The sequence below is a fragment of the Dromiciops gliroides genome, chromosome 4 (assembly GCF_019393635.1).
Source record: "Dromiciops gliroides isolate mDroGli1 chromosome 4, mDroGli1.pri, whole genome shotgun sequence".
Taxonomy (NCBI): Eukaryota; Metazoa; Chordata; class Mammalia; order Microbiotheria; family Microbiotheriidae; genus Dromiciops; species Dromiciops gliroides.
The window spans coordinates 436,911,054-436,936,067 of NC_057864.1; the positions used below are offsets into that span (position 1 = coordinate 436,911,054).

General features: G+C 48.9%; 1 protein-coding gene across 1 annotated transcript; it reads left to right on the forward strand.

The window, feature by feature from the left end:
* Positions 1 to 1,289: 1,289 nt before the first annotated feature.
* Positions 1,290 to 23,320, forward strand: CSF1 (colony stimulating factor 1). Its single transcript, XM_043962973.1, is given in 19 exon segments — positions 1,290 to 1,560; positions 6,434 to 6,556; positions 9,669 to 9,731; positions 10,765 to 10,810; positions 10,813 to 10,914; positions 10,917 to 10,939; positions 11,956 to 12,103; positions 13,542 to 13,622; positions 13,625 to 13,742; positions 13,744 to 13,874; positions 13,877 to 14,020; positions 14,023 to 14,160; positions 14,163 to 14,264; positions 14,267 to 14,409; positions 14,412 to 14,477; positions 14,479 to 14,571; positions 16,195 to 16,247; positions 16,660 to 16,721; positions 20,541 to 23,320. Coding segments are annotated over 18 exon segments (1,662 nt in total). The 5' UTR covers positions 1,290 to 1,521; the 3' UTR covers positions 16,709 to 16,721; positions 20,541 to 23,320.
* The last annotated feature ends 1,694 nt before the right edge of the window (positions 23,321 to 25,014 follow it).

Consider the following 25,014-nt stretch of genomic DNA (forward strand, 5'->3'; position numbering starts at 1 on the left):
AGCTTCCTACAAGCCCTATTTTCCTCATCTGTAAAGTGAAGGGGTTGGACCAGCTGACCTCTAATGATCTTTCCAGTCCTAATATTCCCTGTGAAATTGGGTAAGAGGAGGGTCCTCTATATGACGAGAAGGTTGGGTTAGATGAACTTTAAGGTGCTTTCCAGTCATACATCCTATGGGAAAGTGTCATTATTTAGCACAGGGCCAACATCCCTGAAGGAGATTGAAAGAGGATGGGCCAGGGCAGCTAGGTGGCACAGTGGATAAAGCACTGGCCCTGGATTCAGGAAGACCTGAGTTCAAATCTGGCCTCAGACACTTGACACTAGCTGTGTGATCCTGGGAACGTCACTTAACCCTCATTGCCCGGCAAAAAAGAAAGAGGATGGACCAAAGTCTTCAACAGACATCAAACTGAAGTGATTTGTTTCATTTATCTCTGCCCCCAAGAGACTCCAGAAGGGGGACATTCAAGTGACATGAATTAGTTCAGGTGACCAGGCTGCCTCCTGGAAAAGGCAGCCTGTTAATGAGAATACCAACATCCTCCATGCCAGACACGTGGAGGATCTAACCACCCCCCAAGAAGGGTCTCCAGCCAGGGCGGATGACCTCAGCCACTTCTGGACAAGAAGGGCTTCTTGCTAGAAAAGAAGTCCCAGAAGGTGAGACAGGTGTCCATCCCCACTGATTTGGAGTCGAAGGTGAGTGGAGGGAAAGTGGTGTTCGTCAGAAATATCTCACTTGATGTGGGTAAAGGGCGGGAAATTCCCACTTGGAAATGTGATCGGGATAAATCCTTCCTCAGTGCCCTACCTAGAGAACGCTATGCAGTCAACCATTCAGTTCCAGCAATTTTCAGGGCCAAGGGGAAATTCCCTTAAAATAAACATTGAGCATGGGAGACAATACCAGTTATACTAGATATTCTTTATGTTGACAATTGAGTAAAAGAGCTAAGCATGGGAGCAGAGAAGAGGGAAGTGAGGGGCGGGGGATGGGAGGCAGAGATGTAAAAGGCTCTGAGTTATTTTTACCAAAACTTTGGATCTCAGAACAGAAGCCTGAGAGGGAGAGAAGACAAGAAGACAAAAAGTTAAGGGCTGAAAGGGGTGGGGGGAGGGAAGAAGGGAGCAGTGGGGGGGGGGGTAGGCGTGTGTGGCTGTGTGCGCCTATGCCTCGCTGTCTGACTAACTGGCTTCTTTCCAAGGTGATTTCCCATAAACCACATGCTCTGAGAGGCTGCTTTAAAAGGCCGAGCCCGCCTGGGCCAGTGGCGCTCAGCTCGGCTCCAGAAAGTGAAAGTTGGACTCGGGTCTCCGCCAGCCCCCAGCCCCACAAAGCCGAACCGAGCCGAGCCGAGCCAAGCATCGCCACTGGATTATCCCTCTCCCCTGCTTTCCGAGAGGCCGCGTGGAGCCGGCCCCCTGCGCCCCGCCGCCGGCCACTTAAGGAGGGCGCTGTGCACGGCTAGCCGAGGCTCTGCTCGCTCCGACTCCGGCCCCGGGGACAGCCGCCCTGATGAGCCCACGGGGCGCAGGCGGGAGCTGCCCACTCAAGGTAAGCTCCCGGCCCCGAAGCTGCCCCTAGCCTCAGGCTTGCTCGCTCTCTTGCTTGCCTACCATCTTTCTCTCCCCGCCCCTTCTTTCTTTCTTTGCTCTTTTTTTGATTTCCCCCGAATCTGAGCAGCCACTGGCAGGGAACATGGGAGCTACACTCCTTTAGGGGTCCCTCTTCTGTCCCCTCCTCCACCCCCGACCCTTCCGGCCGTTGCCATTTGCCGGCTTAACTCTGCCTGTTGATCACTTAGCTGCAGGGGAGGGGGTGGGGGGGTGCTTAAAGTTTGTGCAAAGTCCAAGAGACGCAGGGAACTGTTGGCCAGGGAGGTATGTACCCTAAAGATGCTGTTCTTCCCATTCTGCGGAGAGGAAGACGGTGGCACCAGGGCAGTGGATAAGGAGGGCCTTTGGCTAATAGACTTAGGGTTTGGAAACCCTCCTCGTGGTTTGGACTCTGCCCCAGACCCAGCGTCCCACTGCTAAATGAGATGGAGGGGTTTCGAAGCTCAGCTCGATCTCCTATTTTATCTGGCTTCCTGCCTGGCATCTTATCTTGGAGCTAAAGAAGCCAGACCGTTAGAAAGGGGCCAGGGACGAAGGCCACAGTGCTTGCAGCTGGAGCAGGCTTTGGTGAGCCGCAAGTAAGCGCTTCCTACGTAGCTCGTAGGATGCCCAGGTCGGTGCCAAGCAACCTGACTTCTGTAGCGAACAGAGGAGAGCTCAGGCAGAAAACTTCGGACAGGCAAGCAGGGACTTGTCTCCAGGAGCTGACCAGTATTCTTCTGAGGAAGATTGGGTCTCGCTGTGGCCCCAAGAGCTTGCCCCCTTGCTTACTCTCTGAGGGAATAGAGATCTTTCTTGAGACAGCTTAACCTCCCCCCCCCTCCCCCCCCCCCGCCCCATTAGTTAGGTCTGGAAGTGGCTGGAGAAGGTGGAAATAAATTTTGGCCCAGTTAGGCTGCAGCCTAAGGCAACGAGGCAAGAGAAAGAGTAAAATTAGAGCGGGCACCGTTTAGGGATGTTCCGAGAGGTTCTGGTACTCTTCCTCAGACAGCTGAAGCACCGTCTCCCCCTCCCCCCCTCCCCCAGGCTGGTGTGTAGACAGGCCAGCCTAGCTCAGCTGGGCAACCAGTGCACTGACAATGAAAAGTTCCCAGGTTTCTTCTCACAGATAGAAGCACAGGGATGCTTAAATGTATAGGGATTTCTCCTGGCTTGTGAGAAAACTCTCTCAACCTCATTCCGCCCCTGTCACCCCCACCCCCATCCCCATCACTCTGATGGAGCTCTCTGGAGCAGGGAACACAAAGGGGATGCCAGCGGAGAACTGGGAGGGAAAAGAACAAGGAGGATCTGATAATAAATGGGAGAAAGGGAGTGACAGAACCAGCATCCTAACAGAGAAAGAACAGGGACTGAAAGAGAGATGGAAAGATGGGGGTGGAGTTGAAAGAGTTGAGGGGCAGAAAAGAGGCGTGGGATAACACTGGTGAGAGGAGAGGAAGGAACTGGAGGTGGTCTAGCATGCAGAGAAGCAAAGAAGGGAAACGGAATTAAGGGGAGGGGGATGGAGGAAAGAACAGGAATGAAGGCTGGCAGGTCAGAGATTTTGAGAAGAGAGGTTGAAAGAGGATGGGCTGAAAGCTTCTTTCTACTTTGGCCTCAGCTGAGCTGCAAGTTGCTGTTGTGAAAGGGTGGGTAGGGAGGGATACAGCTACATGAACCACTAGCCCTGCCTGTAGCAAAGATTCCTTTCTGAGAAAGGGAGGTTGGGAGGGGAGAGGGAAGAGAGCTGGCCAGATGCAGGCTAGAAAGTTAACCCTTGGGTGCCCATTCGCATTTTAGTAAAGGACAAATGCTGGAGGGTAGAGAAGCACTGGGGCTCCTTTGAACACCTTCACTGCAGGGCAGCCTTGGCAGATAGGAGGCAGTTGGTTGCTTGTAAATATGGGGGATGCTCCTCTATCCAATACACTGTCATAGTTTCTCCCCACCCTATTACCACTATTGCATACATTTCATTAGAAGCAGTTCATTTCATTGAGTTAAACATTGCCTTCTCCCTGCAGTCCTTTTCTAAAGTGCAAATACTCCTCAGAATGTAAAGGATGCATTCCTGGCCGGCCAGAGGGACAGAGTATATGATAGGGAGTGTGTGTTATGTGGCAGAGCTCAGGACTTAGATTCAGGAAACTAGCTGTGAGCCCAGTCAAGCCACTTCTCTGGGTCCCAGCTTCATTACTTGCAAAAAAGAGGGGCTTAGACCTTAGAGGTCCCTTCCAGCCCCAAATGTTTGATCCTGTGATTTTTCTGGTAGAAAAGATGAAGGTTTAGAGCTCTAGGGAGCCGAGGTGGTGATGGGAGGACAGTGTCTCTCCTCTAATATCACGGATTTTTCAAGGGTCCAATCTGATTTCCTTGTCAACCATCAATATCTTGAGCCTCTCCGTAGCAGGGCCTTGCCTTGGTATTCCAAAATCTTGACTAGAAATGTACCCCATAACTCCCCTTCTTTCCAGTCTCACTTTAACATTTACAGAGTTAGTAACACTGATAGCAACATACCAACTTTTATTGATACCTGGTCCTCTGTAGAATTGTCCTTAGCTGGGATAAGGTTATATTGGCCATGCCTTTTGCTTATCATCTTAAAGTGAGCCCTGATATTTCAATAGAATGCCAAATCCAAAATGCTGGTTCCAAAATCTGAAGAGGGGCATAAAAGGATATTTCCTTGATCAGTCCCTGCATCCTATTTTGCTCCTGATCTATAGGAACATAAATTTTAAATTGAAAGGGACCTCAGAGGTCAACAAGTCTAATGCCCCTTTTTTTACAGATGAAGAAACTGAGACCCAGAAAAGTTAAGAGACTTATGTAAAGTCAAACAGATAGTAAGTGCTAGAGATGGGATCACCTATAGGCTCTGTGACCTAATCCAACTTCCATGGTATCTCAGTGTACCAAGTGATTGTCCTTTTCCCCTCTCTTCTGGTCAGGCCCTTTCTTGGGTTGTCACCAACATTTGATCTTTTGGTCATCCTATAACTGCATCCTCACCTCATCTCTATCTGAATTCTACCCCTCCGTTAAGGACCAGATCATGCCCCACTTCCTCCATGAAGCCTTCTTGTTAATTCAGGTGAATTCTACTCTTGTTCTTCCCTAAATGCCCGTAGCACACAGTGCTAATCATATATTTTGACACTTTGGGGGAAATCATTTGATGCTAACTTTACATAATCCTCTATACATTTTGCTAATTTTCTCTAGTTGTTTCTTGTGCTTACATTGTGTCCCCTCCATGTGCTGTTGTGGGGATTAAATGAGATAATTTATGTAGAGTGTTGCAAACTTTAAAGATTATGTAAATGCTATCTGCTGTCATTATCACCTACATTCTAAACTCTAGCCCTTTCTTCCATTCTCCTTCCCGTTCTTTGCTTCCTTTTTTCTTTAGCTTTGCCCTCATTTTTTACTCATCTCCAGCCCCTTCTTTCCATCCCTCACTCCTTCCACCCTTATCTTTTCCACTAAGTCTGGCTTTTGGTTTTCTGTCCATCCGTTCTCCCCTCATGCCCTATGCATTTCTTGTATCTCCAATAGCATATGCACTGTGCTGTATACAGTAGCTGGGGAGGGAGAAAGAGACCTGTCCATGAGTTCTAGAAGAATTCTCTGTCCAACCCCAGCATTTTATATTCCTGGGGCAGGGAGAGTGGGACATACTATTGGTGAGCTTGCTAGGTATCAAGAAGGCACACCAAAGAGCCCAGGGAAAGCCTTTGTATCGCTCCTTCTAATCCCTACTTGGAGAAAGTGGAACCCAAGATAGTAGGGGAAGTAGGGAGAGAAGATGTCAGTGATCCAGAGAGATGGGAAGAGTGTGAGGAAGAGAAGGATGTCAGACATTCTTTCTCCTCCTTCCCAACTCTTTTGGAGCATCTTTAGAGAATGAAATGGTAGGGCAGGTGAGAACCCTTAGGGAGCATGTTAGGGAGAAATCTGGGAATGATAAGAACCAGGCTGACAGGAAAGGAAGCTCAATATGATAGACATCAATGATAGCTGGCATCTGCCAACTAAAGAATGGCCCAGGGAGCCTGGCACCTCTGGTTGTGATTAATCTGTTGGGTTGGGTCTGATGGCACACCCATTGCCCTGGGGTCTCTGGCAAGGGGACTGACTCCACAATGAATCTAAGTCTGGACAATAATATTTTCCAGGGGAAGAGCCAGAGGCTAGTCTGGAATGGGCAAAGCAGAGAGAAAAAGAGGAAGGTTGATGTGGAAAAATATTCCAGACTCTCCAGGTCAGAAACTCAAGGGTTCTCATGGGGCTGGGACATCTGTCAGTTCCTGAGGTCACAAAGTATCTAGCACTGTTCTAAGTGGCCTGAGAACAAAATAAAGGGTAGATCCAGCCCTTGTCTTCAAGGAACTTACAATGTCACAAGAGAAATAATATGGACAACGTGTCAGCACTGGTAGAACAGAATGGAATTAAGCACCACCTGGGCTGCTCTGGGCAACTTCACTGGCTTTGCCTTTGGAACTGTAGTTAAAGGCAGCGAGGGTGGGGTGGGAGATACATGTGACTTGGATGTGCAGAGTAAGGCCACAAAGGCATAGAGAATTTGGATTTGTGGGAACCAGGTATTTTGGGGGTGGGGGAAGCAAGAAACAGATCCTACAGTTGACAGAATCAAGACTATTGTCACTCAATTTCTAAGGAAGGCAAAAGATTTAAGGGTGACTAAAAAGCAGGTGTCAGATTGGTCCCAGAGTCAGGGTTGGGTAGAAGACCTCAGATCTTAGCTCCTAGGGAGGACTCAGGAGCCCTTCTTGAATCTCCTTTGGCCTTCTCTATTTCAGACATGGCTGGGCTCTTGGTTTCTGCTGCCTTGTTTCCTGGTGGTCTGGAGCTTTCCCACCCATGGGTCAGAAACTTGTAAACGTCTTATTACCCCAAATCATCTAATGATGCTGCAGGAGCTGGTGAGTGTTTGTCCAGGCTCTCACCCCCACTCCAACCTCCTTCAACCTTTCCTTTGAGAAACTGGTATAACAGTAAGATGGGTGGGTTGGGGGGGCAGATTCCAGGAAAGAGGAGTTCTAGGGTAGAGAGGCAGGTGAAGACAAGTCCTTACCCACCTTATGGAAGGGAGAGAAAGGAATTGCAGCACAGGAGGCTTGGGGGACAGGTATGAAGGTGGTAGATGGCACAGGTGGAGGAGTGGGTGAGAAGGGAATCCAGCTATATGTTAAGGCAAAAGTCCTAGAGTCATCATTTGGGTGGAGGGACAAACTACTCTTTGTCCCAGGGCTCCAATTTAGGGAGCACTGACAGTGCTTGTCTGTTGGAAACTACAGAGCATAGTGCCTGATTACTAAGAATAACTAGTTAAAATGGGAAGTTACCTCCCTTAAGTTGCCCTGCCTCACTCCTCCACCATTTCTGGCACCTGTCTCCCCCCACTTCTCATTCTCTCAGTTCCTACCCCCAAGCCCACCAAATGAGAGGACCAAGTTTGAGATCCCTGACCAGATTGCAAAAAGGTCTGGTTACAACTTTTCTTTGTGGTCCTTGACTTCCCTCTGGTTATGCAGAGGACCAGGGGGAGAAGGGAGCCCTGTGCCCTGACCGCCCATGCCCTTGTGTACAGTGTCCTGACGATTCCCCGACCCTTGCCATTGTCCTAGTTAATGATTGCCCAGGAAGATAACCTCGGGACTGCTGAAAACATTTCTGGCCCTTTCTCTGCCTCAGCAGGATGTCTTCTAGGAGGGAACTCCCCCCAGAGGGCCACCAAAGGGTAATTATGCCTCACTGATTAGTCGTGCAAACATTGCCCCCAGGATGGACCCAAATGTACTGCTGGCCTGGTGCTGGCATTCCAGCCCTAGAAGACATAATTTTTGATATGTGATGAAAGGGAAGGAGGGATGTAAGATGGATGTCAGGAGGAAAGAAGGCTCTCAGACCATACTTCTAGAGAATCCGTATGCTATAGTAGAAACATACCAGTTCTAAAGTTCAAGAAGCCAAGTTCAAATCTTGGCTCTCCTGCTTCTTATCTCTGGGACTTTGGGGCCTTTGGGAGCCTCGGTTTCCTCATCTCTAATGTGAGGAACTTGAATGAGATGATTTCTAAATTCCCTTCCAAGATGATCCAGGATCTTCCCTCCACTCTCCAGCTCTCCCCTTGGGTTTAGGGTGCCCTCTATGATCCGGAGGCTTCTCACAGTGCTCTACACAGAATCACTGGTTCTCAGGATTTAAAGGACCCTCAGAAATCATCTGGTCCAACCAGTGGGTGGTGAGCAAGAATTGGGACAGTCAGATGTTGTACAGCCAAGCATGACTTGTGCCCTCCCTGTGGCCACGGTAGGACCTCCACAGACTCAGCAATTCCAGAGAGAGTATGGGGCCACCGTTGATGAAGTCAGGCTCCGGGGCACTGAGGCAGGGGGGCCATCGGGAGAGGTCTCACCTGACTTACCACAAACTCTGCCTTCTGCGGACCCTCCCCCTCCTCAGGATTCCAGAACCGCAGCACCAATCTATGCTGCCCAGGTGAAGCCAAAAGACATTTGCTCTCTGGGCCTCCAGAGAAGCTGCCCCTTACACCTGAACAGGAGAGATGGAAAGAAAAAGGTTTCTTATCCTACTCTTCTTCCCCAAGAATATGCATTTGCCTGAGGGGAGGGCCTTGTTCCTGGCACAACCGACGACTAGCTCTCTAGCTCTCTTCCTTGACTCCATTTTCCCTTCCCTTCCTTCCCTACCTTCGTGATTTCATTGCTAGGTTAGTGCTAGCTTCCTCAAAAGGAAATCCTAGAGCACAGAGAAGACCATAGGGAGAGACCTTAATTTCTCTTCTTCCCTACCTTAACTCGTGAGTTCCTATATGCAGATCCCTTGAAGGATCAGGGCCTCTCCTCCCAACTCCCCCATCCAACTGTTATACCAAGTTTAGTCTCTTGGCTTGGCCTATTCCTATCCTTCTCCATCTGGTCCCTCAAACATTGATGGGGAGCCTCAATTGAAGACTAGGCACATTCTCCCTTCACTGGTCTTTCTCCAAATAAGATGGAGTCACTTCCTCTGTTCTCCTCCTTTTTCCTCACTCTTAGACACACTAAAATGTATTTAAAGAATTTTAGGGGGGGCAGCTAGGTGGTGCAGTGGATAAAGCACCAGCCCTGGATTCAGAAGGACCTAAGTTCAAATCCAGCCTCAGACACTTGACACTTACTAGCTGTGTAACCCTGGGCAAGTCACTTAACCCTCATTGCCCTGCAAAAATAAAAATTAAATTAAAAAAAAAAACTAAAGAAAAAAAAAGAATTTTAGGGTTTAGAGCTGGAAGGAACCTAAGAAATAATTTGGCCCACTCCTCCCCACTATGGTGTGTGTGTTTGTATGTGTGTGTATGTTTATAGTTAAGGAAACTGAGGCCTAGAGAGGTTTAGCTTCCTGCTCGAGGAGGAGAAGGATTTTGAACCTAGGGGCTCTGATCCAATCTTCAAGTCAACAGACATTTATTAAGCACATTCTGTGTGCAAGACACTATGGGGATGCAAAAATAAAAGTAAAAATATCCTTGCCCTCAGGAAGTTTATATTCTATACAAGGAGACCCCATGCACACAATCTAAACAAATAAATATCTAGAAAACAAGCACAAAGCAATTTAGAGGGGAGGAACTAGCAGCTGGAGTGGAGTAAGGGGAAGAAGGATGGGGTCAGGAAAGGCCTCATGGAGGAGGTGGTGTTTGAGATGAGCTTTGGGGGAAACTTGGGGTTCTTAGAGGAAGAAGTGAAGAGGGCGTGCATCCCTGGCAAGGAGTACAGCCCATGCAAAGGCCCAGAGATGGGAGCAGGACTGTGGTATGTGATCAAAGAATGCCAAAAGAGAGACAAGTTGGGGAGGGGGCATCAGCAATGGGGGAGGTCAGAAAATATCTCTGATTAGAGATGGCACTTGAGCCAAGCTTCAAAGGGATCCAAGGCTATTTGGGTTCTAGCCTCTGGCCTTCAGGTGTCCTGCTCTGGACCTCCCCCAGTTGCCCGGGGGGAACTGATCTGCAGGCTCCATCTCTTTCAGATTGACAGCCAGATGGAGACATCCTGCCACGTTACCTTTAAGTTTGCAGACCAGGACCAGCTGGTAAGTGACACCTCATGAAGAGCTCTCCCTAATCATGACCCTCTCTCCAGCGTAGTAGAGAAGCGCGAAGCAGGGCGTCCCTCCCCTTCAGCAGGCTCAGTGCATCCCCAGGGTCCAGGGCCATAGGGCTCAGCATCGAACTCCTGTTGCTCCCTCACCTCCTCAGATGGCAGAAAAGAAACAAATGCCGGTCATTCTCTAGGCCATGAAATGAGGTCCTCATTGCCTCCTGGGAGCTATTTCACCTAAGCCTAGAGGACTAGAATTGGCCGAGAATTCGGGAGCTGAGGGATTCTTGAGGCTCTGAGGTCTGAGGGAGACAAGCCCTCAGACTGCCACACTGGAATCCATCTAGAGGTTGATTCTTTGGTCTTGGTCTCTTTGTGGTGTGTTAGAAAATCTGGCTTGTTGGGTAGAGGCAAGGAAGACAGAGACAGAGACACAGACACAGACGGACACACAGACACAGAGACACACAGAGAGAGATAGAGACAGAGAGAGGAAGAAGAAGAAGGAAAGGAGGAAAGAAGGGAGAGAGATCTGGAGAGATACTTGAGAGAGGAGGAATAGGAAAGATAAAGAGACAGAGAAAGAAAGAGGGGAAAGATAGTGATGGGAAGAGGGAGGCAGAGAGGGTGGAAGAAGCAAGATATAAGGGAAGGAGTGGGAAAGAGAGAAAAAGAGACATGGGGAAAGATGGAAAGGGTAAACAGAGGAATAGAGAAAAACAAAGGAGAGGGGTCTGAGGGAGAAACAGAAAGAGGGGAAGATGGAGAAGGGGAAAAGAAGAGGGAGATAGATATAAAGAAAAAACAGATAGGAAGGAAAGGACAGAGAGAAGGAGAGAGAGAAAGAGACGGGGAGGGAGGGAGAGAGGATGTAGAGAAAGAAAGAAGAGAGGCGGGAGAGAGGGGGGAGGAAAGAAGAATGAAAAGGGAAGAGGAAGGGAGAGAGAGAAGGTTGGGAGGAGGAAAGAGGTTGGGCTTTGGGTTCTGTTGGTCCCAGAAACAATTTTCAGGCTCATGTTTTTCAGAAAGATTCCATCTGCTACCTTAAGAAGGCGTTTCCCCTGATCCAGGACATTTTGAGGAAATCATTCGTTTCAAGGACAATTCTTCCAATTACAAGACCTCCAGGAATCTGCACGAGCTCTACCTGAATCTGAGGGATGAAGGGTGTGTCACCAGGAGCATGAGAAGAGAGATGAGGTTGGAGCTGCAGCCTTTTCCAGGCTGTCATTGCCCTTCCCAACCCCTCCACCCTACCCACAAGTGGTAGAACAAGCAAGGGGGAGGGAAGAAGGGGAGGGGAGAAGGGTGGGGGAGGTCAAATGGAATCCTAGAACAAGAGATGGGGGCCTGGGGAGAACCTGCAGAGACAGGCCTTCTCCACTGGAAAGATCTGTCTCTGGGGTATCTTGGTTCTCAGCCTCATTGAAGGCTGAGGAATGTAAGAGATCTATGAACTCTGGCGGGCAGTCTAGCACTGGGCCAGGGTCTTTGACAGTGAGGTGGAGGGGCAACTAGGTGGCACAGTGGATAAAGCACCAGCCCTGGAGTCAGGAGAACCTGAGTTCAAATCTGGCCTCAGACACTTGACACTTACTAGCTGTGTGACCCTGGGCAAGTCACTTAACCCTCATTGCCCTGCAAAAAAACAAAAAATAAAACAAAAAACACACAAAACAACAACAAAAAAAGACAGTGACGTGGTCCAGAGCTTTAGGGGGCAGATACCACCTGGTTGTCCCTCCTTCACACACACCAATCCCCTGCCAGGGCCATACCCCCTCCCCTCCCTCCCCAATATTGTACCCCTGTGTCTGAAGTATGCTGGGAGAGGAACAAGGAAATTAAAGGGAAAAAAACTACAGAGGGAATCCGGAAGCAGGCCCCTGGCCTGGGCCCTGGGCTCTCTCCAGCCCTCTTCTTCCCCTTCCTCTTCCTCCTATCTGGCCCCTGGTGCTTCTCTCTCCTCTGGTTCCTTACACTGGATAGTTGGGCAGAGAGGCCACAGAGGCCTGCAGCTATAGGGTGGTGGGTGAGCCTGGACCTCTATCCTTCTCTCCTGATACATAATCTCCAGTGGGGTTATTTCTCCTCCCTCACTCAGAGGAAGGGGGAGGGACAGAGGCAGACAAGATGGGACAAAGGGGAGAGGGGCAGATCTCCATACAACACCTTCCTCAAGATGTCCCCTCTGACTTCTTTGCCCCCATCTCCAGGCCTGTGTTAGGACTTTCAATAACACCCCTGTCCAGATATTGGAGAAGGTCCAGGATATCTTTGTAAAAACCAGTGACCTCCTCATGAAGGACTGGCGTGTCTTCGACCGTGACTGCACCAGTAGCTTTGACAAATGTGTCAGCTCAGGTAAGAGAGGGCTGGGGGCTGCCAGAGGAGAGGGATGGGAGATGAGGATTGTGGGACTGGGAGGGGAGAGGAGGCCCTCCGAGGGTCAAGGGGATTTGGGATCCCCCGACTTGGGGGTGGGGGCAGGGAGAGCAATACTTGGATGACTTAGCTAGCCCGGGGCAGTGATCCTGCCTGAGCTCAGGTGTGTGCATAGCTGTCTCCATGAACATAGAGGGGGAGGGAGGTATGTGCTCATGAGCATTAACAGTCAAATGTGCTTTCCAGTCTGTGCACACGTGCTTGCTTGTCTGTGCATCTACAGATCCCAAGGGCCTAGGGGTTGGAATTGTAAGACCCAAGTGTGGAGGGGGTAGGGTGTGCACTGAGGCACTTTGCGTGGGTTGTGGCTAGAGGTGCCCCGATTAAGATACGGGGTTCAGTTGAGAGCAGTCTCCCAGACTCAAGGTCCTTACCCTGGGAACCCCGCTAGAAATTCTCTGGGATGGAGATGACTGGGGAAGGCCTCCACACCCCCCCCTTTTCTTCAATGTCCCCAAAGTGCAAGTGTCAGCTTCTAGGGGCCAGGAGGTCAGGATGAGGGAGGGAGTGTCACTTTGGACTCCGGCTCCTACACCCAGCATACGTGTGCCCTCTCTGTCCTTGTCTCCACATTCCAATGTCATGCGTGCCAGCTTACCACACCTGTCCTTGTTCCCTGTCTCAGCCGGTGCCTCTCTGTCCGAGATGGGCACTGACCCCTACTATTCCGCCAGATTCTAGGGCCCCTTCCTAGGAGTGGCCAAGGCCTCACGCTACCTGGTGATGGCTAAGCACATATGTCACGTGCTCCAGCGGTCCTGGGCCTCAGGCTTTCTCACTTGGGCTCTGGCCTGTCCCTTCATACCAACTGCCCGGCCAACCCCTCCCTCTCTTTCTCCCTCTCCCTCTCATGCTGCCCCCTGGGCTCCATGAGCCCATCTCTCTGCTCTCTGGTCTGCATGCAGCGCTATGGGCTCTGGGTGTGAGTGCCTGGCTTGGAGACAGTTGCTCAGCCTCCCTCACCTGGCTACCTTAGATCTGTGATTGGACACCTAGGATCTCAGGGTGGCTGAGGCCCTGTGCTAGCTGCTCCATAACCCAGCCCCACCCCACCCTTAACCAGCTCTAGCTTTCTTCCTTTATCACCTGTCTCCTCCAAAGCTTGCTTCCCTTGCTTTCTGATAATTGGACTTAATGGTTTCCATTCTGTTTCTGGATGGGGCACGTCCAGTTGGCATCCTCTTCCCTTTTCCTTCTCAGTAACCTAGATGCTGAGTAGGGGGGTGGTGAGGGGACCCCCCCCAGCTTCATTCTCCCTTTCTTGGCACCCTTTGGGAAAGCTGTGCTATAGGCTGGTGACTCTATCTCCCTCCCCCCTCCCTCTCTCTCTCCCCCTTTCTCCCTGTGGTTCTTTCAGATGTGGTGACCAAGCCTGATTGCAACTGCCTGCCCCCCAGAACCACCCCTAGCAGTAAGCTGGCCTCTGTCCCCATCCATAGCTCCTCTCTCCCTCCACAGCCCCAGTGGCCAACTTGGCCTGGGGAGACTCTGAGGGGACAGAGGGCAAATCTCTCATGCCCAGTGACCTGCCACCTCAAACTACAGCCCAGGGCAGTGCAGCGTCGAGTCCCCCGGAGCACCTGTGGAAGCGTGGAGTCAATGGACACTGAGGGCACGCTCTCTGCTTCCCAGTCCCTGGTGGGATCTGAGATGGAGTCCCGGAGCACGAGTCCTCCCCCTGACTTGTCCGATTCCCTAGGATAAAGGGCCTTCTCAACTCTGCACTCGACACTGACTCAGCTCTAGGGGATGCCTCAGGTGATGTCAGCCCTGAGTCTAAGAGACAGAGGCTCCCCTTTCTCCTGTTGGGAGGGGGAACTATCCAGACAGGGACTGCAGTCCAGATGAGCTCCTCGCCACTCCCTCGACGCCTGTTCTTGCACAGGGACTGCTGGCCCCAAGTGAGGAATGACCACCTGCAGATGAGGGCAGTAACCCATTGGCTGGCCAGGCCAGAGATTATTCATCAGAGGAGATGGTGGAGGTATCCAGGGCCTGGGCTCACCCACTACCCAGCTGCTACACTCTGAGGAAACCCAGGGCATCTCCAGCCTCCCTGCTCAGCCTGGTTTCCCCAGAAGCCCTCCTGGGGCATTCCCCGACCCCGAGAGGAGCTGGAGGGCAAGAGAAGCACTAGGGTCCGGAGGAACACTGCCAAGCTGGAAGGAGGAAGAGGAGGCCAAGGTTTTGGAGAGAAGCGAGGGCCAGCGGGGGCCCACAAGGGCTTTTTAACTCGCTTCCTTTGACTGACACAGGCCCCAAGAGGCAGAATGTGGGAAGCTCTGTCCTTCAGTCCCCAGGGTTCTTTCTCCTATGTACTGGTATCCCAGCATCCTCCTGGTCCTCCTAGCAGTGGCGGCCTCCTGTTCTACAAGCAGAGGCAGCGGGTAAGAGAAAGGAGGGCAGTTGGAAGGAGGGTGGGGATGGGTAAGTGTTTGAATTGGGGGTCTAGGGTTAGACTTGAGAATGATGCTTAATTGGGGATCAAAACTTGGGATTGGCATTAAATTAAGATCAACATTAGGCTGAGGACTTAGGTTGGCTGAGATCAGTAGTTTGGGTGTGTCTTGGGCTGTGCTGGGGTTCTATAGACACTGGGAGAAATAGGATTGGACAGAATAAGAGAGAATGACCATAGAACCAAAGCAAGAATTGATGTGCTGTTTTGAGCACAGGACTGAACCCTGGGACACCATCTTGAAAGGGATATTGGATATGGGAAGTATATCCATGGATCATAGATTTGGAAGGGATATTAGAGATAAGAAGAGGAGAAATCCAAGGACGGACTAATCAATAAATCAACAGCATTTATTAAGCACCTACTGTGTGTGCCAGGCACTGTTTTAGGGAAACAAACACGAAGAATGACAAAATCCCTGCTTGCAAGAAGCCTATACTCTAACAGAGAAGACAAGTACATATAGACAAGAGAGGGGAAGAATTCCTCCCCAAAACCCCCTGAGGTCACCACCCAAATGTCACAGATAAGAGGTGGTCAGAAGACTCAGATGTGCAGGGAACTCAATGACCAATGGAGACCGAGAAGTACCAGTTGGGTTTAAAATGAGAGATGAATGATTCGAGATCTTGATGGGCACAGTTTTTGGTGAAGGTAGGAAAGGAATCTGGGCAATAATAGCTAGCATTTATATAGCCCTTTAAGGTTTGTGAAGCACTTTACAAATATATCATTTCATCTCCTCACAATCATCTTGGGTAGTGGTGGTTGTTGTTACCCCCATTTTACAGAGGAGAAATTGAAGCAGAGTTCAGGTGACTTGCTCGGGTCACACAGGTAGTAAGTCTCTGAGAACGGATTTGAACTCAGGTCTTCCTGACTCTAGATTTAACATTATCTACTGTGCCACTTAGTTGTCAATGAGGACGTTCAAAAAAACTGGATAGACAGCTCTTCTGAAAGGTTTTGAGATGATTGGTATGAAATAGAGGAGAATCTGGAGGGGAATGAATGGGGTGAAGTGATCCAGGCATATTGATGCCCTGGAAGTAGAAAAAAGATCCAACACAAAAGGAGAGATAATAGGAAGAAAGAGATGGCATGAGAACTGGAGTTGAGAGCCCTAGTATGGGTACCCACATCAAATGGCATTTGGGAGTACAAAGCAGGATAGGCAGCCCAAAACTGAGATCAGAGAATAAAAGGACAAGGACTGCTGTGGGACCATCCATCTGTACAACTTCTGGATACTCCTCTGGCAGACAGGCAGCTTGAGGGTCTAGGTAGGTGGAGTTAGGAGCTCTGACTAAACCTTTAAGGATCTTGTACAAGAGGAGTATGGGAGGGACAACGCTGGCTAGAGGTATGGAGCAGAAAATGGCAGAATGTCCGGGGCTTGTGCAGACAAACATGTGCTGGATGAATGGTGGGAGAAGACTTATGAACCCTTCATCCAATTCTCTTAGAAGATGGGTAAGGGGGTTCTCTGTCCCTTACTCTGCCCTTGTCCTCTACCCCAAATTAAGCCTGTTCTTTCCCTTTTCCCCAGCACCGCCAGGAGCTACAGCCAGCTGAAACGGCTATGGAGCAGCCAGAGATCAGGTGAGTTTGGATGTCTCTGTGACTTGGGGGTGGTCACTTAGAAGAGCTGTAGGTATACTGCATGGGGAGGTTGGAGTCTGTCTGGTTGTGCTTCCTCTAGATTTGAAGGAGAGGCCCTTATCTTGAAACCTGTTGCTATGCTCTGATACCCCCTGTTCAGTAATGATGATGAGATGGTTTGTGTATTGGGGTGGGGGGAGAGAGAGATCACACTATGCTGTCTTCCCAAATAGTTGTAGCCTCTTGCCAAGAGCCTACAACTTTTTTGCCAGACTGTCCCAAGGATGCCAGTATCCTGGCTCCTTTGGAATCTAATAATGCCAGCAGGAGTGGTTTGTTCAGTTGCACCCTGCTGGGCCTGCTGTCCCCCTGCCAGTGCTGAAATGTCATCCCATCCTTTTTCTTCTACTAGACGCCCCCTGAACAAGGAAGAGGACAGACAGGTGGAGTTGCCAGTGTAGAGGTCGTAATGAGGTGAGGACCTGCTTTGAGTTCATCCTATCCTCGCCGCCCCTCTTCCCCATATGAGCACTCACACACTACGCATTAGTATCAGTGGCACCCGATTCCTTTCCCCACATTTTGACACTCCTTTGTGTTCCCTTTTCTTCTTGTTTCCAGACTATCGCCAAGTTCTGGTGAGTCTTTCTCTACAATGTCTTAAATTTTCCCTTTCCTCATGGCATTATCCTCGGCTCAGTCATCATTGTCTCGTACATGAATCACTGCCAAAGATTTCTCTTTATTCTTTTGGCTGACAGCTCCACTCCCCATTTCCTATCCCTTTAATATCCAAATAGCACCTAAAATAACATTCCTCAAGAGTGCTTCCATCACATCTTTACTCTGCTTAGGAGTTTCCAGTAGCTTCATATTGCCACCCATATGAGATCTTTGCCTTCCTTTCCCCTGTTATATGTAGCTCACCAATTTTATTTCCCACTCTGTACTACCTACAAGATTCCTCCACTCCAGTCAACTCATATGCTTGTCTCTGCCCACATGTGATTGGCTCATTCCCACTTCATGCCTTTAGAATCATAGCAACTTAAAGCTGGAAAGGACCTTATAGGCCATATATAGTCCAACCTCCTCCCAATGCAGAAATCCTTTCTGCAATACCCCTTAACAGATGGCTATGCAGTCTCTCCTTGAATACTGGAACGTACTATTTTGCAAGACAGATCATTCCATTGTTGAACAGCTACATTATATTATAAAGTTTAAAATTGTCTTAAATTAAGCAAAAACCTACCTCCTTGTAACTTTTCTTCCTTTGGGCCAAATTCTGCCATTTGAAGCAGTAATACATAAATCTATTCTGTCTTCCAATTGATAAATCTTTCAGATATTTGATAGACAGTTTACTATATCTGTGCCCCCTCCACCCAAATGCTAAATGCTCTTCCCCAAGTATTACTTTTCTCAAACTTTTCTTACCTAATATGGTTTCCAGACCCATCACCATCTTGACTATCCTTTTCCTGGACATAGTCAATGGCTGCCTTAAAATGTGGTACCATGGGGCAGCTAGGTAGCATGGTGGATAAAGCACCGGCCCTGGGTTCAGGAGGACCTGAGTTCAAATTTGACTTCAGACACTTGACATTTACTAGCTGTGTGACCCTGGGCAAGTCACTTAATCCTCATTGCCCCTCCCCCAACAAAGGTGGCACCCAGAATGTCACATATGTGGTCTAACCTCAAAATACAGTAGGACTATTACTTTTCTCTATCTGGACATTATATTTCCACTCAGGCCACAGTAAGAAAAATAGAAGCTTTTTAAAACAGCTATGCCATGCTATTGGCTCATCCTGGACTACCAGTGAGCTAAAATCCTCTGGCTTTTTTTTTTCTTATGAACTGTTGTTCATCCTACATTTGTGCAATTGATTTTTTAGCCTAAATACAAAAACTTTGCACTTATGCCTAGTCTGTTTCATCTCAAGGCTCCAAGCTATTGGCATCCATTTTGAATTTTGATTCTATTATCCATTCTAACTATTCCTCCCAACTCTGTGTTATCCACAGATTTGATAAGCTTACCCTTCCATGTCTCTGTCCAAGTCTTTGATCAAAATGTTGCACTTCATTTCTTCTACATGGCTCCCCTCTACTACCAATGTGTCTCTCACTTCCTTCAAAACCAGATTCAAAACACCCCTTCTCCAAGAAAATGTCCCTGATTGAGCCCACTGACACTAATTGTTCCTCTATTTCGTGTCCCCTCAGAACTTATGTATTTAGTTAATACTGTATCAATTTGCTCTCATTTGGATGTTACTTTGTGTTGTGTAATGGTATTCTACATGTAATATTCTTCTATCTCTTCAAATAGATTGTAAGCTCCTTGAGGGCAGAGTCTCTCTTTTTTTTGTACTCTTTCCGACCCAAGTGCCTAGTACAGGGCTCTACACTTAGTGAACACTCAATAAATGTTATTGAATGACCTAGGGCAAATCACTTAACCTCTTTGGGCCTCAGTTTCCTCATCTGTAAAATAAGGAGATTGAACTAAAGGATCCCACCCAGTTCTAAAGTCCTGTGACTGACTCATTGACCACTAACTGGGGCCACCCTTTGATGTTACTAATTCATGTGCCCATATAAATATCTGAGTGTGGACAGTCCAAGGGGATAGCACTAGAAAAGTTAGGAACACGGCAATACTCAAAGCCATTGAGAGTAAAAAAAAAAAAAAGTAGCCAGTGAAGGCACCCTGTCTGTGGGAAAACTATGGGTTCCCATGGTTCTTCCTTCCCGTCCCTTCCCCTCCCCAACAACAACATGGTAGTAATAAGAGGACTGAAAATGAATGGGCAGGGATGATATTGCTCAGTACCTGCCCCCAAACCCTGCTTAAACAGCCCTTTAAACTCTTTTCCTACTCCCTTGGTTTACCATTTTTTTTCCATAACCCACACCCCTGCCCTACCTTTTCTCAGACTTATCACTCACAAGATTCTGTTCATGGACTCAAGATAAGACTTTGGGTGGGGTGGGGGACAGCAATGGGAGCCCCAGCCAAAACCCCAGGCCAGTGAATCTTTCCCTCAGGTAACTCCTGGGCATGATGCCAGCATCCTCAGGGACACTCGTGCTAGCCCCGACATGACTGTTTGTGTCTCGTTGCACAGTCTGCTTCTTGCTCTCACAGCATTCCAACCATAAGGAACCTGGAGACAGGAGCATGAGGGGTGGAACTTATCTAATATGTCAGACCCCCAGCTGTGTCGATGTTTAGTCTAATCTTAGTCTGGCTCATCCAATTATGGTACCAGTCCAGAGCCCCCTGATAGGGAAAGAAGAGAAGATGGGCAGGACACTGTGGCCCAATTCTCCCCTCTTTAGAAAACTCCCCTTGAAATACAAGAGCTCTGTTAGCTGAGCCCAAGACCAGTTTGAGGGTGAGGCTACAGGCCGGGTCTAAAGTCAAACTTTTGGTCAGAATCCAGGGGATTTCTGCTCTGGGAACGGAGTGCTTGACAATGCTGGGCTCAGTCATTGGACAAGGGGAGTTGGCAAGGCGGGGATATCATGGATGACATGGGGGTGGAAGGGAGGTGAGTGCCAAACCCTCCAACCCCTGGGAGGCTTTGAAGCCTCTGGGTTCTGATACCAGATGGGAAAATGAGAAGTTGCCGTTTGGCTGCTGGACTTTTTCTACTCAAAGTCATGGCCTCCTTTTTCTCTACACATTCCTGTATTCCTTCGTATTCAAAGATGACACTTCTAGGGTGCTAGATGTCTGAGGGGAAGGGGTGGGAAGCAAACTCCCCTTTCTCTCCCAGGAAGAATATTTAGTAACAGAGACAAGGAAAATGAGGAACCCAGTAACAGGGATAATGGGAACTCACCTTGTCCCCTTCATTACACTACCCCATAGGCCATTTGGAAGAAGCTTCCTTCTGACTGAGGAGTGACCCTCCCCCATTGTCTCTCTGTCTTCTGTGGCTAGAACCTTGCCAGTATCTTGTCTATTGCCTTGTGCTCTCCCCTGGCCCCTGGTTACTTGTTGGAGACAGGAGATGAGGCCATTCTGGGAAATTGGCAGTGGTCTGGGCTCCTGCCAAAGAGTCAGGCCCTTTGTGGTGACGAGGTGGCTTGGAGGGGAGGGAGGAAGGGGAAAAAGTTCTTTCCTGCAATAACCATTAATGTCCCACAGGAACGCCAACTCCCATCCCCATACCACCCCCATAGACTCCTTCCACTGGGCCCCTAGAGACCTCCTCCTCTTTCTCTACCTCCACCCTGCTCCGTGCTGACCAGCCTTTTTTCTCTCCCCTGTAGCTGGGCCCACAGGACAGTCCCTCCAGGGGACGAGAAGCCGTGGGGGCTTCCAGACACCCCCCCAAGTCCGTTCTCCCAGGATCTCAGCCCGCCCACCACGGAGTCCCCCGACCTGGACTGGACAGGACAGGAGCAGGCGAGGGTGGAAAGCCCTCTACTACTTGTTCCCTGTCATCTTACTCTTTATTGACTGAGAGAGGGAGGGAGGATGCACAAGAAGCTACAGATATTTATTATTATTAATTATTATTGTGGCCCTGGAGGCCAGCATCCATACTTCAGGGAGTGCCAGCAAAGGCATGCTCAGAGCCTTCTGCCCTCAGACTGACCCACAGGGCAGCCTAGGGAGGAAGGGGGATCTTCAGCCCCTTTGCGTCCCCCAAGTCCCCTCCAGAACGTGAGCTTGGACAGGGGGAGAAGAAGGCTGTTGGGTGGGAAACAGCCTTTAGGTGGATGTTGTTGGGGAAGCCTGGGCTGGGATTCCTCATGGCTGCCACGACAAGAGCTTTTCAGGGAAATGGGTTGCCCATCTTATTGATGAAGCTCCAGGAATCCGGGCTTCCCAGCAAGCCAGAGCACATCCTGAGAGGGAAAGAGTGCCTCAAGGCTCCCAGGGCAGTGCAGCTTAGACTCCCCAAAGGGGTACAGCCTCAAGATGGGAGGAGAAGATGGCCTACACCCTATCACTGGTCTACACAGAAAACTGGGGAGGGTGTCTAACACCCTTCCTCCAAACCAGCGCTCTCGGCTCCCTCTGACCGAAGACCTGGTGGCCATACCCCAGGAGAAGCTCCTTGTCCCTTTGAGTCAGGGCTTTTCTGGGACTCAGCTTCTGAGAAGCCCCATTCCCCTAATCCTGACACCAACCAAGATCTGTGTAGGAAAAAAAGGAGCAGCAACCTCCCCCCACCGTGCCCCAGATGGGGCTCTGCTCCCATCTGCCCTCACAATTGTTAGCTAGGTCCTAGAGCTGCCCCGGGAGAGCTGGTAGGAGGAACCAGCCCTCTGATGAAGGAAGCCTTTGCACTGTGAATATTGAATCTTCTTGCTGTACTGTCCTGACCTCTTCCTGCCCATAGGCAGCATCTGTCAGTCCCCTTTCCCAACCTGTTCCCTTGCCTCCTATGCACAGGAAGCTCCTGAGCTGGCCTCGTGATGATAAAGGATTCCCCCACCCTTCCCTCCACTACCATGTTTTGGTATCCAAACACGATTGGTACCATGGGCTGGCTCCCATGGACTCTGGCTCCCTGGAAAGAGGGTAAATGATACCCCTCGGTCTATCTGCTACAAGCTGAGTCTTCCTGGTGGGAGGCCTTGGCTTCTGTGTCTCACACTTTGACATTCCAAAAAAGAAACAGGATAGGATTTTTATTTTTTTTTTAAATGACTGGAGTGGAGGGAACCATGATGGAACCTATGTCTTTGAACCTGTGTGTATGTCTATGGAGGTGGGGGTTGGAGCAGGGTCTTTGCTCAATCGTCTCTCCCTGAACTGGTCTCCCATTTGACCAATCACCTCTTCTCCCCATTCTACTAATCCCCTTCTTCTCCCAGCCCTTTGGGAGAAAGGAAGAGCAGGCCTTCTGACTGGTTAAATTTCCCCTCACAGATGATTTCAGGGTGATGAGTCTTGTTTTCACCTCAAACCTTCCTTCTGAATACAGCTCTTCATCCTCCCTCTTTCTGTACCCCCTTTCTTCCGAGCTCCTCTTGTTTCCTGCCTCCTCCCTATAATCTCTGCTTCCTCCTCTGCTTTCATGCTCATCTTCATCAGGACTCCTTTCAAGTTGGGCTCTACCCCACTGGCTCACCTGACCCTCCTTCCCCAGGTACAATCCAACTTTTCACTCTCCCAGAGTCAGGGAAAGAGAGAACTTGCTCCAAAATTTCACCACTGATTTAGTGACTTAGAGTCTCAGTTTCTTTATTTGTAAAAGAAAGGGAGTAGTCCCAGCCCTTCTCCACGGTGTGTGGAGGGGGTATGAAGTCATTAAATAGTGATGAGGGTGGGTGGAGCTGCTGTCTATTATGCCTCTTTCTGTTCCCTTCATTCCCCACTCCTATCACTGCCTTTCTTACATCCTGTCATTTTACTAGGTTTGATTACACCCTCATGAGTCTCATGAACCTTAAGTGGGAATCTTCAGTGACCTTTCACCCTGTTCATACTATGTTACTCATCCTTAAACCCCAGGCCCTTAGGGCAAGGGGAGTAGATTCCTTACTTGCTACTTGGGTCCAGGAACAACATCAGAGACCTTCCAGAGTCAAGTCACTACTAGGGGTGGTAATATCTCTGCCCTAAGAGGGAGCTCTGAGGAGAAGGTTGGCCGTGAGGGCAGAGCCAGACAAGGAGAATTCTCTCCTGGGCCTCATTTTTCTGGCCTCAGAATTTTCTATTTTGATGTAGGTAAATATCTCTTTACAATGAAACTTTGAAAACATAGAAAAATATGTTTGTTTTCTTTTAAATGTATGCTGTGCAAAAAAGGCCCAAATAGCAGGCCCGACATTCAAGATGTTCTTAGTACATTGGTAGGTGAGATGAATGGTTCCTCCCCCAGACATTAATAGGTCCCTCCTTCTGTCTCTTCTTCCTCTGACCAAAACCCCACCCCCACTTCCCTAGGGAAGGCAAGAGGAGCTGGGGCCTTGCACTGTGTGGTTATTTTTATACTTGGAAATGATGAATTATTTTATATATAAAGTCATTTAAAGATTTATTTAAAGAAATAGGAAGCTGCTTGTATATTTAATAATAAATGCAGACAAAACCATGTTTGTGTCGTGATGAGAATTGAATTTGAGATCCTGATGAAGCCTAGGGGGAGTGAAAAGGGGCAAGCAGTGACTTCCGGAAAGAGACGCAATGCAGCAAGCTTCCTCTATTACTTACCAATTTGGGTCAGGGAGGATGAGAGCATTGTCTCTTTAGGAGTGCAGCCCTTTTATCAAGTGCCAAACATAGCACATCTATATCCCAGAGTAATGGAACACCTCCATCCACAAAAAATGGACAGAAATCTGTGGGGCCCCTACAACATGCTGTTTCGGAAGATGATAAGGTCATTGGAAATCTTCGGGCCAAAGCTGAATGATCTCTGTGGATATATTGGAGAGGGGACTAGTTCAGGTATGAGTCGGATGAGTAGTGTGGATAGTGGTGTAGTGAATAGGATGCTGAACTGAGTCAGAAAGATCTGAGTTCAATTCCTACCTCAGACACTCATTAGCTAGGCCAATGATGGTTAGATTGTTCTAACTGCCCTCTGCCTTTGTTTCCTCATCTGTAAAGTGAGGCGCTAGACTCAGTGGCCTCTAAGGTTCCTTCTGGATCTAAATCTAAATCTAGCTATTCAATGAGGTCCCTTCCAACCCTGAGATACCATGATTATTTGTATACACCCCACCATATAAATATGCATATAGATATACACACATACTGCATTATATATCTTATGTATCTACATATATACACATACACACAGACATGGGCACGTTTGGACTAGCTTCCCCTGGAAAATTATTTCTTATGTTCATCTGAATATACTTATAAGGGCTCTAGGAATGGAGTCCTCTTCATCCTTTGGAGCCTGTTGTTCTCTGAGAAGAACTAAGTCAGCAGATCCTATCTTTTTTTTTTTTAAAATGGAGCAATGAGGGGTTAAGTGACTTGCCCAGGGTCACACAGCTAGTTAAGTGTCAAGTATTTGAGGCTGGATTTGAACTCAGGTTCTCCTGAATCCAGGCTAGTACTTATCCACTGTGCCACCTAGCTGCCCCCATGAGTCAGCCAATTCCAAGCAAGTTTGTGGGCCTCTATTTGTGAGTGATTGAAGCAAATAGTCTCAGATCAGTCCTAGAGCTGAGGGCAAATCATTGCCACTGCCCATGGAGACTCCTAGCCAGGTGAGCACTGGGGAGGGGGCAGAGGAAGTGGGAGGGCCAGCATGGTACAGCAAGCTGAGGTTACTAGAATGTAGTTATAAGGACACTGATTCTCCTTGATGAAGGGAGGCCACTGGCTAAAGGCATTGCCGTAGGTAGGGAATGGTAGTTTCCCCAGGACAGACCAAACCACACACCAAATGTTGAACTATTGAGAAGATAGGAAGGGGCCTAAGTCTGGGAAGGTGGGTTTAGAACTGGGGACTCTTAAGCTGGCCCTTAGCAAAGAGGGTAGTATTGAGAAGCAATTGCATTTTCCCATTTGTATGCCCATTCATTCCCTTTCCTCAGTGATGTTTCTTCCTACCAATTATGCAGTACACTCACATTCTTCTCATTTTCTCCTACTAAATCTCCTCTCAGGAAAGAATCAGATCAGATCATTGACTCCAAGATATAAAGGCTAGCTTGACTTAGTGTGGCCTCTCCAGGAGCATTTTGCTAAAGTAAAGAACCTCCTATGGTACAGTTTTTTTAGTAACTAAGTTTAGGGATGTGGATAGGAAGCAAGACAAAATATAGT